The sequence below is a fragment of the Gymnodraco acuticeps genome, unplaced genomic scaffold (genome assembly GCF_902827175.1).
Source record: "Gymnodraco acuticeps unplaced genomic scaffold, fGymAcu1.1, whole genome shotgun sequence".
Taxonomy (NCBI): Eukaryota; Metazoa; Chordata; class Actinopteri; order Perciformes; family Bathydraconidae; genus Gymnodraco; species Gymnodraco acuticeps.
In genome coordinates this window covers 433,946-450,357 of record NW_022989798.1, presented here as the reverse complement: position 1 = coordinate 450,357, position 16,412 = coordinate 433,946, and the positions used below count along the sequence as shown (strand labels likewise).

At 42.1% G+C, this 16,412-nt stretch overlaps 1 protein-coding gene across 1 annotated transcript in view; it reads left to right on the top strand.

The window, feature by feature from the left end:
* Window positions 1–16,412, top strand: part of adamts17 (ADAM metallopeptidase with thrombospondin type 1 motif, 17) — a 215,791-nt gene that overhangs the window by 86,992 nt on the left and 112,387 nt on the right. The window contains 3 exon segments of the mRNA XM_034222448.1: window positions 2,031–2,203; window positions 3,458–3,541; window positions 4,245–4,402. Coding sequence (XP_034078339.1) covers window positions 2,031–2,203; window positions 3,458–3,541; window positions 4,245–4,402 — 415 coding nt within the window.

Sequence of the window (16,412 nt, the reverse complement as noted above, 5' to 3'; positions counted from 1 at the left end):
TGGCCCCTGCAGACGTGTTCGCTGAGTGGCTGCAGTAAGCAGTCCCAGATTGACGCTGGAGCTCCCAGCTAGCTCAATACATGGAGGAATGTTCAAACCTCCTAAAGCTGACTTAATGTCAACAGTAATAATGATGATGGTGAGGAAGATGAAGAATTGGATTGATGTACTGGAGGATCTAAGTTTGGTGTGAGCCAAGTATTTTGTCAGCTCATTATTGTCAGGGGCAGGAGGTAATCAGGACCCAAATGCAGAATAACGAGATGGGGTATACAAGTAAAGTGAGTCGCCTAAAACTAACCATATATCAACCTGTTTTTCTTTGCCATAATCTTTCCCTTATCTTTCCATGCACACAAAATGTACTGTATAAAGAAATGCTAGCATCAGATGTATTTTGCAGAATTATCCAAGGTAGATTTTAAGGATGAAAAAAGATAGCTTAGGAGAGAGTTCTATTCCCACCTACATTTCAGCCCTCACTAACCGCTGAATGAAGGGATTGAATGTTGGGGTGGCACAGTTTCCCACCAATGCAAATGCTAGACAGGAAGTTTGGAATGCTGTCACAGAATCTGACAGTCCTTGTTTGAAACACACTCTGACCTTCTCTTCCTTTCCTATGGGCGGGGGTTGCTGTTGTTGTGGGGGTTCAGTTTATTGGCGATTTTCAGCACTTGACTGTTCATGTAGTTGTTACTCAGTTTGACTGCGCCACACAGTACAGAGGGTTTTTGTATATCAGTGTATTTCACCACCTGTTTCTGATGACAGCTCCAGATAAACGTCTCCTGATGCAGTCCTCTGATTCTTGGTGTCGTGGATGTTTTGATTCTTAAACAATATCAAATGTTTTGTTGAAATGCAAACCATTTGAAGACTCAGAGCCTTTTCCAAAATAAAGCATTTAGAAATTCTGGATTCCTGTCCTTACAGAGTGGTAGCTATGGGAACGATCAGGAGGAGGTTAGTTGTTGAACTAGACGTGAGCCAAACCCAGAGATAAACATACACTTTCAGTGTAAGCACATGTTCTGACAGAGTTCATCATAATATCTCTGACACTGTCACTATGTGTGCACAGCTACATACACTGAACAAAAATATAAACGCAACACTTTTGTTTTTGCTCCCATTTTTCACGAGATGAACTCAAAGATCTAAAACATTTTCTATATACACAAAATAACCATTTATCTCAAATATTGTTCAAAAATCTGAAAAAATCTGTGATAGTGAGCACTTCTCCTTTGCCGAGATAATCCATCCCACCTCACAGGTGTGGCATATCAAGATGCTGATTAGACAGCATGATTATTGCACAGGTGTGCCTTAGGCTGGCCACAATAAAAGGCCACTCTGAAACGTGCAGTTTTGCTTTATTGGGGGGGTCTGGGGGGGGTCCGAAAACCAGTCAGTATCTGGTGTGAGGGGTAGGGGTAGGGTTAGGGTTAGGGTAATGTTGTGAATCGAGTGGCCTGTGTTCGTCGTCCATTACATACGCCTGCCCATACCATAACCCCACCACCACCATGGGCCACTTGATTCACAACATTACCCTAACCCTAACCCTAACCCTACCCCTAACCTTACCCCTACCCCTAACCCTACCCCTCACACCAGATACTGACTATGTTGTCAGTATTAGCTGACCATCCTTCCTGTATGAACCCTATAAAAACACACTTGCCTCCCTATACTATGACACCTAAATCCTAAGTCTGTGCAGCTTCACATTCAGTCACTCTGCAAATGGAGATGCTGCAGCTGTGGAAAGGGTGCTAGGATTATTTACTCAATCAGAGGCATTTTTAATACCTTTTTCAAATATGGAATTACTTATTTTGGTCATGGGACCAGAAAGCTACAAAACAAATCCTCCTGATTGACGTTGCACTGTAGTTCGGCTCAGCTTTAGGTAACTTGATATATCTAGTCCCACACACATACACACTGCAGTAACAAAAAGGTCTCTGTGTTACTGTTTAACGCTGGGTCTTTCTCTTTGTCTCTCTTCCTGTGTATGGTAGGGAAGAAGAAGGAAAAGATGTCCAAAGTGGGGGAGGAGGGTCGGGGGAGGAGGAACGCCATCCGCCTGCATGAAGCCTACACAGTGGAGACGGTGGTGGTGGCCGACTCCGACATGGTGCAGTACCACGGGGCCGAGGCGGCGCAGAGGTTCCTGCTGACCGTCATGAACATGGTGAGCACATCAGAAACAATAACAGCAGGACCCTCTGAGGGTTCATAGGGTCAAATGGTATGTTTTCTGTATCGAATCTGTTCTGTTTAAAACAGGGGCCTGAGTCTCCCCTCAGACCTTTGAAAAAGAACCCCCCCTTGGGGTGTGCTTCCAAATAGCATATTTTTCTAGTCACTTATTCAATTGTTCCCATCAAGGAGAGTGTTTGCTGTATCATGCGGCCGCTTCAAGAAACAGCGTTGCACCTTGAGAAGTTGAAAATATCTTGACACTGCATTAGTGTGCTGGAGATGTCACCGTTAACAAATGATCATAAGACCAATAGGACTATTTGTGGCAGGAGGACACTGTAAATAATTCCGCTATATCGTCCTCTGCCTTCTGCTATACGATGTCAGATTCAGAATTGAAGCTCATTCATACAATCTCTGAAAGTGGGCTCCTCCAGTTGGTGCTCATGGTGAAAAGACAAAAACAATCTGAGACTCATGTATGCTTGGTGGAAACTGTGGAAAATAACATCCAGAGAGCTGCAGGCTGTTTAGGGCGTGAGCTTCTCAATATTAAGGAAGGGTCACTTTAGAAACGTTGTCTTGATTATATTAAGACATTCTAACGATTGGTGCATTTCCTTCTACTTCTTTATGTCAAGTGTGCAGGTTATACAAAACAAGCCTGACGGGGGTTATTACAGGTGTTTCAGCCATGGGCAATATGTGAACATTATGTAAGCATGTTAACATTTGTTAAAAGAAAACCTCAATAAAACAAGAAACTTGAAAATAAGAGTTATATGCAGTACATTATTACCTATACTTTCATAACGATGTAGGTCGACAACACACTTTCATAAGAATGTCTTTAAGATTTGAGCTGTCTTGGATGTGATAGTACTGTGACCCTGCAGCACTGTGTGTGAGAGGAAGTGTGTGCACGTGGCTGCTCTGCCTCTACGCCCAGCTGTTCCTGTCTGAGACTGAGGACAGAGCAGAGGGAGGCATTAGAGATGTTATACACTAAATTACACACAAATGAAGTTGAGACACAAGCCTAAGACAAAGTGTTACAAATGATATATAATCATGCTCATGTTCAGGTTCATAACTATATCTAGGGGGGTAGTGTGCGTGAGAGAAACGATATAGGGCCTCTTTAATCAATAGCATCATTAAACTGGACAATAAACATCCACTTGTTATAAACTCCTGCTCTTGGGTCTGTCCCTCACTGCCCCCCCCCCTGCTGCTCTCTCAGGTCTACAACATGTTCCACCACCGGAGTCTGGGCATCAGGATCAACATCAGAGTCACCAAGCTGGTGCTGCTCCACAGCCGCCCGGTGAGTGACCCTCTCTGACCCTGTGTGAGTGTGTGAGAGGTCATGACTCTCAGGAAAGAGGTTTACTTTTCCTCCTTTGAAATGCCAGGGACAGGATTCATGTCCAAATTAAGAATAATCTGCATTTAAGACTTTACATAATTTGTTTCTCATTTATTTCGGGGTTTGTATCTAATATAATGCTCAGATGTTCACAAAGATCTACTTCCCACACACAAGATGTTTATTAAAGAAGAATGGGCAGTGAGAACGTGTGCACCTCATACCTCAGATATGCAGTTCACACAGAAAGCAGGTGTGTGTGAAGTATTGATATGTTCCATTACCAAATATTTCAAAAATATAGAATACGTTAATACAGTTGAAAGGAGATTCGATGGAATTGCACTTTTTTTTCAAAACTAAATAACAAATTATAACAAAGTTATTATTTTTTCTAATTACATAATAAGCCATTTTAAAATGTCTTAATTCAAACTGACTGTTAGAGTAAGGCTGATGAACAGGTGGGTTACAGCAGTACGGGGAGAGGGTTACTGCTCACTAACAACACTGATCTAAAAAACACAGTGCAACATATACTTTGAATATTTCCCAATCTATCTGCTACTCCATTTGTTTCATACAGTCCTTTACTGTTTTATGCTGCTAATTATCTTTTCTACCTTTTGAATGTATGTATTGTGTTCACATGCCTCTTCAGGGGAAGCTGAAGGTGGGCCACCATGGGGAGCGGGCTCTGGAGAGCTTCTGTCACTGGCAGTATCAGGAGTTTGGGGGGCCGCGGTACCTCGGCACCAACCACGTTCCTGGAGGAAGGGACGACACCCCCCCAGTGGACACGGCAGTGCTCGTCACCAGGTATGAACCCAGCACCCCCCCCACATGAAGGGATGAGTAATTTATTACATGGGCTGTCACTTCCATTATAACTGCTGGGAGACTGCTGCTGTGAGGTCGTGCGTTCATTAATCAAAAGGTTGTTGGCGTAATTGCCAGCCCCCCCAGTCAACTTGTTTGATGGAGGTTAAGATACTAAACCCACTGTTGCTCCTGATGGCCCACAGTAGTTGACTTTGTGTTTTATAAACACAGTCCATTTACTATAAAGACCAAAAATCTCACTTATTCAAGTTTTAGAAAAATAACATTCAAACTATTTTGAACATTATCTAAAGAAATCCTAACCTATGCCGTACAGTTGACGTTGATTTGTTTATTATAATGAGCATTGTTTATCCATCTGATACCTCACAAAGGTGTCCCTTCCTGACTCCTTACAGTAAGGCGTCTTACAGTCAGTACATCTGTGTGAGGTAACAGGTGATGCAAGTCAGTTTAGCACTGTAGTTACCTGCATACAGTCGACCAGTAATCAGATGACTTCTCCTCTGGTTTCTTTGGTGAATCCACAGTGACAGGACACACAGAGCTCAGCTTCTCCTCACAGCACACACACCAACAGGGCATGCTTCTGTGATTAGCTCTCCTTCACCCGGCTGCTCAGGTTACCTTACTGTTGGAAGTCTTTGTAGTGCTCATTTAAAACCCTCGCAGAGACCCGGGTGTGTGTGTGATTTTTCACAATTCTTTCTGCCATGATCTTTAGATTCAGAGCCTTTGACTTCTGTGTTTCTGCTTCAACACAAATGATAGGCTTTAGGCTTCTGCGTTCTTTCAGGTGGAGCAGCATTAAAACAATGTTTTGTGGTTAGTATTGTGTTGTGTTTGTCTATGACTCTGTCTATGAGCCTCGTGACTCTAGTCTAACATTTAGCCCTGGTGCTGCTCAGGCTCCTGTAGATTTTTGCAGTTTAAAAAAAATCATTTTCTACTCCCTCTTTGTTCTGACATTGATGTTCTGCCACCTTCTTCTTGTACCGTTTTTCACGTAGAGTAACATCATTGTCATGTGATAGCAGTGGCGGCACCACTGCAGGGCCGGCCTCGGCATAGGCAGTATAGGCGAATGCTAAGGGCGCATCAACCCATAGGGGGCGCCGGAAAAAAGAAAAAAAAAAAAGTTAGAAATTAAAAATAATTTTTTTTTTTTTTTTCATAATACACAATTTCCCGATTTTGGATCAACAAAGTACATCTTATTATCTTATACTAACAGAACTACGCGTACAGCGCCCATAAACTATGGCACACCCCCCCAAAATCAAGTTGAACTGCCCCAGTCCCAGTAAAAAGGTTTATGTGAAATTGTTCTTTTTTTTAAATAATGGTTTTAGTGTGCAATTATAGGTTTTAATTTATTTTGTATTTGTATTTGTATTCATTTAAAATAAATCAAACTCCCAAAAAACATACACAGCTTCTGTGTGCTTTTATTAACATTGGAATTTACATTGTAAGCGGCCGCGGGGGTGAGAGCTTTAGAGAGCTCTCTCCTGAAAGACTGAGAGGCTCTGATAACCTCAGCTCAGTGAGGTAAAGGCACACCTCTATATGATCATTATAGTTATAAAAAAATAAGAGAATAGATGAAAAACAGGTATAAAATACTGACAGTACAAAAAAGTTGTTATTAATAAACAAGAATACAGTTTGAAAGGGGAGTGATTTGTAAAATATCCATAAAGAAAAAGAAAATCTGTTTACAGTTCTGTTTCATATGGGTGTTGAGAGATGTATCCATAGATCTCTTCATGTTGCTCTCAAAGTGCACCAGATTGATGCTTTTAACTTCAATATTTTAAAAAAAAGTCTTCCCGGGGGCATCTTTCTGTTTTGGTGGTCATGCCACTACCGGTTGGGGGGGGGGGGGGCGCCAGCTAAAATCTTGCCTAGGGCGGCAAATTGGTCAGGGCCGGCCCTGGGCACCAGGGTATGGCTGGGGTAGGCTACAGCCATACCAAGAAATGGCTTAGCCCCACCATGAACAATTATGTTAAAGTAAGCATGTTGAGAACACGGATTGCGAAAATATACGGGTCGTGTCCACAACACACAAACTGATCCTGCTGTAACAACAAGTGCACGTTACTGACGCAATATGGTTGAGACCATTCGGGCTTATGCTAGAAGAGGGGTGCAAGGAATAGTCTAAGTAGTGGGGGAATTTTATACACTAAATGTGTGGAAATTCTCTGGCGTTATAATATCAGCGCGGCCGCGGTCAGATCAAAATGCCTCTGAATGCAATTTGAAAAGACCTACAGCCAATCAGAGAAACGAAACGTTGGGTCTGCGTCATGCCTTACTGATGAGATCAATCGGAACCGCCATTCAGTATCCCCATTGGATCTTCAACGTGTACTATCATGCGCAGGGTTGGGAGGGTTACTTTGTAAATGTAATCAGTTACTGATTACTGAATACATGGCTCTGAAAGTAATCCGAATACAGTTACAGTTACGTGTCTTAAAAAAGTAACATATTCAGATTACTTTTGGATGACTTTCTTTTTCTCCACAGATGAGTATGTTTTGGTGAACAGGAGACACAAAAAGCAAAAGGAAACTGAACGTGTTTTTACTGTGCACCAGTCTGCCTTGATCTATGTATTCATGTCCGTGACTCTCACAGTATCTGCTGCCCACAGCTGTTTTATAGAAGGAAAACCTCCTTCACTTCTTGAAATCTCTGCAGCACCAGGAGGCAGCGGGAGGGTTAACTCAGCCTCTGAGAAGAGGAGCGCGCAGTGCCTTCACTGTGTTTACCTTCAGAATCATTAGAAAGGCTAAAGAGCGACCACAGGCTGATGTGTTTTAACCCCACACACACACACACACACACACACACACACACACACACACACACACACACACACACACACACACACACACACACACACACACACACACACACACACACACACACACACACATACACACACAGAGACACACACACACACACACACACACACACAGAGACACACACACACACACACACACACACACACCACACACACACACACACACACACACACACACACACACACACACACACACACACACACACACACCTACACACAAACTGCCCGATTATTCCCCTTTTATTAGTTTTATAAAGGAGATCTCCGGTCACCAAGGCGCATGATGTGTGTGTGTCCGTTCGTTGTTTATTTCCCTTTTATAAAGCAGTAAGGTAACTTTATCGAAGTCGGGATAACAATAAAGAGAGCCAAAAAAAGCAAACGTTGACTTACCTCCAAGTGCTTTTTAAGTTTAAACGTGGAGTCCTTTGATGCAGACAGTGTATTGATGGTTCGAAGACCCAAGGTACATTGGACCGTGATATTCTTCCCATGGTCTTGTTTAAATTCGAAGTGGTGTCGATATCGCCACGATTTAAACGCAGACTTTTGTTCCTCCATGTTTCGTTGTTATTGTTTCACCGAGCGGACCCGCCCCCTTTTTTTTCAAACGCTCCCTTTTTTGGTCCATCTGCGGCGGTAATAGGTTTTGTGCGCTGTGATGATTCGGCTGTACCTTTAATAATGAATATTAAATGTTGTGAGGAAATCTTTCAACCAATAATTCCAATAAGTAATCCAAAATGTATTCACTTCAGGTTTACGAAAGTAACTGTAATCAGATTACTCGTTTTTCAAATGTAATGCCGGCTGAATACAGTTACTTGAATTTTGTATTCTGATTACGTAACACCGTTACATGTATTCCGTTACAACCCAACCCTGATCATACGTCACGTTCACAGTGACCCCTTTTTATTTACTACAAGACAAATGTACCGTTTTATTTCATACAGTTCCATTTGGATTGAGACATTGCAAATACTGACTTGAGCCCCACCACCGTATGGGTTAGCCCTACCATAGATTACCCAACAAAAATACCCAACAAGACAGAGTCTGGAACAACATAAAACATTCCTAATTTGGGATTAGCTATTATTACCTGCTGTAACACCAGGGAGGGGGGGGGCGGGTGAAAGGAATCCTTTTGTCTAAATGAGTACTCATGTCTGCTGTCAGATCCTATCCTGTCTCCTCTTGCTGTGAGCGGAGGGAGGAGGGCAGGAATACAGTGGCCTTTTGTTCTTCAGGTGGTTTGTTATAAACCCCCCCCCCCCCTCTGTCATAAGGCGTCCTGTGTGAGGACAGAATCAGTCAGGATCAACATCTGCAGGAAGGGGAGGAGAGGGGTGATGCCAGCAGCCGTCAGGGAGGGAGAGAGGCGGCATGCCGGCAAATTAAAGTGTGACACAGCACTCTGGTTTCCTGGTGTGTGTGTGTGTGTGTGTGTGTGTGTGTGTGTGTGTGTGTGTGTGTGTGTGTGTGTGTGTGTGTGTGTGTGTGTGTGTGTGTGTGTGTGTGTGTGTGTGTGTGGTGTGTGTGTGTGTGTGTGTGTGTGAGAGTGTGAGTGAGACTCTTCTGGAGCTGGTGGGAAGCTCATGTGTGTGACACCTGTCTCCCGGCTTATTAACTGCCTGTTATGGGAGATAAGCAGATATTTGATCCTGGCCTCTGGATGACTGCATGTCACTCACACTGGATTACTCACATTCAGAAGATTAGAGCTGTGCTACATGAACACGCTTTCAGAACAAAATACCTCCGACTCTGTTTGATGAAAGGTTGACATTTTGATACATTGGAAAACAAATCAGCAATGAAGCCTTTCAGAGGCAGCTGCTGGGAACTGCTCCTCTGTCAGTGGCTGGCAGCAAGCTTTTGGAAAGCAATTGCATAACGTTTTCCCTGGTGCTGCAAGGATTGTTAAATTCATTTTTTTTAAAAGGGCATGATTAAAAGCTTTCAAAAACGTAAAGGAGTTCGATTTGAATAACCAGGATTTATTTAGGTATTTACAAGTAAGAGATTTCTTTGAGAAAGAAGTGAAACCACACCAGCAGCACGAAAGGAACAGAGTGATTATAACATTGTGTAAAGCATACAACAGTGTCTCTTGTAAAGGGATGTCAGCGCTGTACCAAGGTCTAGTCATGAACAGGAAAACTTCTACACTGCATGTTCCAGATAAATGGATGAAAGAGAGCAATATACTGTTGTCCAATAAAGACTGGTTTAATATACACTGATTTGTTTTTGCTCCCATTTTTCACGAGATGAACTCAAAGATCTAAAACATTTTCTATATACACAAAATAACAATTTCTCTCAAATATTGTTCACAAATCTGAAAAAATCTGTGATAGTGAGCACTTCTCCTTTGCCGAGATAATCCATCCCACCTCACAGGTGTGGCATATCAAGATGCTGATTAGACAGCATGATTATTGCACAGGTGTGTCTTAGGCTGGCCATAATAAAAGGCCACTCTGAAACGTGCATTTTTGCTTTATTGGGGGGGGTCTGGGGGGGTCCGAAAACCAGTCAGTATCTGGTGTGAGGGTTAGGGTTAGGGTTAGGGTAATGTTGTGAATCGAGTGGCCCATGGTGGTGGTGGGGTTATGGTATGGGCAGGCGTATGTTATGGACGACGAACACAGGCCACTCGATTCACAACATTACCCTAACCCTACCCCTCACACCAGATACTGACTGGTTTTCGGACCCCCCCAGACCCGAACACAGGTGTATTTTATTGATGGCATTGTGAATGCACAGAGATACCGTGACGAGATCCTGAGGCCCATTGTTGTGCCATTCATCCACGACCATCACCTCATGTTGCAGCATGATAATGCACGGCCCCATGTTGCAAGGATCTGTACACAATTCCTGGAGGCTGAAAACATCCCAGTTCTTGCATGGCCAGCATACTCACCGGACATGTCACCCATTGAGCATGTTTAGGATGCTCTGGATCGGCGTATACGACAGCGTGTTCCAGTTCCTGCCAATATCCAGCAACTTGGCACAGCCATTGAAGAGGAGTGGACCAACATTCCACAGGCCACAATCAACAACCTGATCAACTCTATGCGAAGGAGATGTGTTGCACTGCGTGAGGCAAATGGTGGTCACACCAGATACTGACTGGTTTTCGGACCCCCCCAATAAAGCAAAACTGCACGTTTCAGAGTGGCCTTTTATTGTGGCCAGCCTAAGGCACACCTGTGCAATAATCATGCTGTCTAATCAGCATCTTGATATGCCACACCTGTGAGGTGGGATGGATTATCTCGGCAAAGGAGAAGTGCTCACTATCACAGATTTTTTCAGATTTGTGAACAATATTTGAGAGAAATGGTTATTTTGTGTATATAGAAAATGTTTTAGATCTTTGAGTTCATCTCATGAAAAATGGGAGCAAACACTCATTTTCTGGTTGATATGAATGTGGCGTCTCCACTGGGACGTGTCTCCATGCTTTAATGTTCAGAAAGCTCTTTATTGTTCTCATGCTGCAGCACCTCTTTTCACCCTTAGCTGGCAACCGCTTAGAGATGTCCTGCCCCTTAGCCTATCACGTACCATGTGCTAGGAGAGAAATTCCCCCTGGAGGGAACACAGGGATTTTAGCCTGTGCAGACCATTTACATTTTTTACAAAACCTATAGAACACACTACAGGAGAGGGAAGCCCCCAAAAGCATGATGTGGCCTCTTTAAGCACCTACTTTTGAAGGTGCACCTCGTCATGCACCTCGTTGCAGCAATGCAACACACCTGGGCAGATCTACAGGAGGGGAAAAGGCAGCCATAACACCTCTGTTCTTCAGCCCTCTGACTGTGTATCCCTAACTCCTTCCCTACGTCACATCCACTACAGTACATGTCATCAGGTGCTGAGTTTCAGCCAATTCAACTGAATAAATGATACTGACTTGTTCCACTGTGACTGTGCAGCACTCCCATGACTAGTGAGCTGGACGTTATGTCAGACCAGTAGATTAAACAGTTGGGACAGGCCAGTGAAACGTAACCAGGTGGAAGGAGGTGAACATCTGTGTGCCTCCAGATATAATATACTTCAACCTCTTTAAGGCTTTTATAACTGCCAGTGTTGCAAGGGAGAGAATATGAGACAAGAAGACATTCAATATTGAGTGTGTTTGAACTTACAGCAACCTTCCACGTGACTTCTGTGCAGTGTCTGAGGAAGCGTCCTCCACACTGATCTCTTTATGTCTCTAAGTGTTTGTGTCCTCCTGAGAAGCAGACAGCTGGGTGTCACCGTGTCCTCTGAACACTGATCCTCACAGGTCTGCACAGCGGGGTCTCATACGTTTGGGATGATGGTTTGACTAAATAGTATTCCATCTCTTTTTATTTGACTCACTTTGTTATTGCTATGTTCAGTCATTCAGTATTACCTTTTAGTTTCCATCCGTGTGTGGTTAAAGAGGGATCCTTCTTATTTAAACAATCAATGTCTGTAGAATTCCACCAACAAAGTTATAATAATGACGTTTTTTATTGGACTGGGTCTGAATGTCTTTGCCTGTTCTCACTTAGAGAACTTGTTGACCCATTGCAGCACAGGGTGGTCTTTCATACACACATAAACAGAGTCTAATGGCCAAATCACTGCATGACTTCATGGCTATGATTGCCTCATTTGACGGTGATCATGTAGAGCACTGTGTGAGTGCACTGTCAGTTGCTTGCTCGTGTCAATCAAATAATGCATGAAGTGGCGATTTGACTTATTTTCTTTTCAAAGACACTTGTCAGAAATAGTTCAAAACATCCCATTTCTTATAAATGTACCCAGTGTCTGAACTGTAGTGGACAGAATGTGATGGCCATGAGATCTGAGCAGTGTTTTTGTTTGCAATGTGGAATAGTTTGACAGGACAATAGTCATGTTTTTCACTGGTAAACTAAAAAAATGTGGTCTCCAAGAAGATCAAAAGATTAAAGCTATTTGTTTAAATTAGTTATATAACCTTTTTTTTATATTTGTCTCCCTTTCTCCTAACCTTAAAAGTGCCAGGTCAATCTGAACAGTGGTACTGTCATGGCCTCTGTTGACCTGGAGAGGAATGGTTCCAGACATAAACTCAGGATTCATAAAAATGTACTGCACGAGAACAGCTGGGAAGGATTAAACAAATAACAAAAGGTACTCAAAAAGACAGAAATTGAAATGTTCTTCATCTTGTAAGTTAAAGAGATTTGTAGGTTGAAACGTTGCAACATTACATTGTTAGTAGCTTTCTAACTTAAAGGTAACTGATAGCCATTTTGGACACTCGTGGCTTGGTTAAAGCAAGGCTTTAATCCTTTTCAAACACTATCAACACACACATACACACAATCGTTAAGTATGGAGCAGCAGGTCTTGTGGAGGTTTGGTTCCCAGATGTGGGTTACCCCTGTGCAGTTGTTCACACCTAGCTGAGCAGCCTCACATGTCAGTGGTAAGCCCCCCCAACCCCCACACACATTCAGACTGCCCAGGTCGTAAAACTTGCTGCTTTAAAATCTTTATGACTCCAAAATAGGTAGTTTGTGTGATTCATCTAGATCTGCAATAAAATACTGTTTTTAGGGTTGTATCGGGTCCTTGTCACCTTTGTCCTACCTGATGAGTTTGCCTCCCTGTTTATTCTTGCTTCTTACAGTGGTAGCTAACAGACAGTCCTAACCCTGAGCTAAACTGAACACTGTTTTCCTCTCTAACTAAGCTAACTTTCTCTCTGCACTCACTTACCATGGTCATCACATACAACAACAACTCTTTTTCCCACAACCCCTTGCGGCTTCCATCCTAAAAGGGACAGGCAAGGCCTGTAAAACCATAATCAAAGTTATTGAAACGTTTTTTAGGTGAAGGTGAGAAAGTAGTATTGCAGCATGTAGAGCAGGGGTGGGGAACCTTTTCCCTCTCAAGGGCCATTTACATTTTTACAACATCCTCCGAGGGCCGTACAAATGATTGACCTCTGCTTAAAAAAACTAAAATCACACCCCATTCATTTCACCTTTCTTTCATGCTGTGCAAAGAAAAAGCAACCTCTGAATCCAGATATCTCACCATGACTCGCGCATGCATGCACGTGCACGGTTGTGGCATGACCACCAAATCAGAAAGATATGGACACAAGATGTGTGCCAATGTATTTAGTTTCCTTTCCATGTGAACATGATTTAAGTGGGGGGGAAGATTTTTTTTGTGAAGTTAAAAGCATCAATCTGGTGCACTTTGAGAGCAAAATAAAGAGATCTACTGTATGGAAACATCTCTCAACACCCATATGAAACAGAACTGGAAGCAGATCTCTTTTTCTTTATGGATATTTTACAAATCACTCCCCTTTCAAACTGTATTCTTGTTTATTAATAACAACTTTTTACTGTCTTTTTACCTGTTTCCTTTATTCTCTTATTTATTTATAACTATAATGATCATATAAAGATGTGCCTTTACCTCACTGGTTGGAGAAAAAGCTTCTTATATTCGTTAGCATAGCTAGCTAACCAGATGCTAATAACAAAGTTATTGACTGTATGATCAGTATGACAGATGAGCAGATCGCCACTGGGCTTGCTTTCAACTAAAGACACAGCCACGCAGAAACTGCGGCATGTGTACGGCTCCTTATGGGTACTGCAATTTTTGAAGTCCCGGTGTAGGTACCATATCTGCACGGCCTACCAGATCAGCACGGGGTCCGTTACGCTTACTTTTGCTTTTAATGTTTAATTGACAGCACTGTAACTTTTATCCATGTATTTTTTCTTTTAATGTTGATTTTATTAGCTTTTCTTTTTAATGACTGATTTTAAATGCCATTTTCTTAATCTCTTTCATTTTTTGTAAAGCACTTTGAATTGCCTTGTGTTGAAAAGTGCTATATAAATAAACTTGCCTTGCCTTGCCTTGCCTTGCCTTGCCTAATGACGTCACGCATTGGCTGTACGGCAACCCAAGAGGACATTTTACACGGCCAAATTCCGCAAAGAATATTAAAAAATAACAATCGACAGTGAATGTATGTTAGTGGAACTGTGTCAGGAAGGTGAAGTGATAATTAAGTAATGTTATTGAAGAACTGAAATGCATAAAATTGAAAGTTAATATGTATCATATCCCTCCGAAATATGGTCCTAGATTTTACTGATGATTTAGAATTTATTGAAACTCCAGACTCAACGTAAGAGCTTGTGTCTCTTCGGGGGGTGCTAACATTTAAACATAAACGTTATTCTTTACTTTCTCCGTCTTTATGATATCAGATACCTTCATGTTGTTTCCATAGCAACAACAACTTCATGTCAACAGCTCCTGTTTCACCTGCTTAATACAGTTATCATCACTGCTACTGTGGTCACATCGGGGACCCGTAACATTTACAATAGTTGAGATGTGAAGGGTGTGAACAGACAGTAAACACGTTCAGAGGATGAACGTGTGCTGTCTGTGGGAGTTGATGCTGTTGACAGGAAGTTGTTGTTGCTATGGAAACACCAGATACCATTTCGGAGGGATATGATACATATTAACTTTCAATTTTATGCATTTCAGTTCTTCAATAACATTACTTAATTAACACTTCACTTTCCTGACACAGTTCCACTAACATACATTCACTGTCGATTGTTATTTTTTTATATTCTTTGCGGAATTTGGCCGTGTAAAAGGTCCTCTTGGGTTGCCGTACAGCCAATGCGTGACGTCATTAGTAAGCGTAACGGACCCCGTGCTAATCTGGTAGGCCGTGCAGATATGGTACCTGTCACTACCCGATCTGCAGCTCTGCCCGATCTGCAGTGTGCATGTGTGAAATGGTCCGCCATATTGGACAACTCCGGACGGCAACCCAAGTAGGACACTTGACACAGTGGCTTTTGGCAAAACACAAAAAGAAAACTCGAGAGAGATGAGTTATTGTTATTACAACGTGACTTCACTATTATTTAACAACTCTTTGTATTGGGTTCTTTTATTTGGGGTTAAGTACATTGTCAGAATAAGTGAGAAATGGATTTAACTTCTGTTAGACAGCTATATGCCATACATTTTTGCATACATTCACAGTAAATATGTATTCAGTATGATAGCTGTCCAACTGACAATGTACTTAACCCCAAATAAAAGAACCCAATAAAAAGAGTTAAATAATAGTGAAGTCACGTTGTAATAACAATAACTCATCTCTCTCGAGTTTTCTTTTTGAGCTTTGCCAAAAGCCACTGTGTCAAGTGTCCTACTTGGGTTGCCGTCCGGAGTTGTCCAATATGGCGGACCATCTCGCACATGCGCAGTACAGATAGGGCAGAGCTGCAGATCGGGTAGTGACAGTACGCATAGATATAAACACTAGATGACTCACCCGCGCTGCTGGCCAATGGAGACCGACGTTGCCACATGGCGGCCATCTTGCCACAGGCAGCTCGCTCATTCATAACATTGTGTCTATGGTGCTCTATTGAAATAACCGTAGATTGCTCAATTTTCAACTAATTCTCAAACGGTTTGGTTTGTTATAAACATCAAAGATGTAGTTATGAAACTGTATACTTATAATTATAGTCATGAACTTTTTTTTTTCAACATGTTTTGTTGTCTCCTGTATCATAGCCATGCTAATAACGTTTATAATAAACCAAACCGTTTGTAAATCAGTCAAGAATTCAGCGAGTTAAGAGTATTTTTGTGCAGATCATTCACCTCACAACAGCTGTAGCAGTAGTTGTTGACTGTGGCAAGATGTCCGCCAGTGAGCTACGCTGGAGACTCCCCCTTGAGCCATCTAGTGTTTATATACTCAAAGAAATAACTCTTTGAATGAACGTAATTAAATCATGGACAATATTTCCACATGATTAAATCACTTTCTTTCAAGATTAAGCAATTTGATTTGTCCAACTTAATTTACTTGGGTTGGGTCAACGTAATCTATTAGGATTGATACTACTTATTTATAAGGTTTGTTACCAACTTCATTTACCTGGGTTGGGTCAACGTAATTGCTTAAAGCTGAAAGAAAGCCATTTCATCACGTGTTTACACATTTAAAACGTTTAGAGTGAACAGCAACAGAAA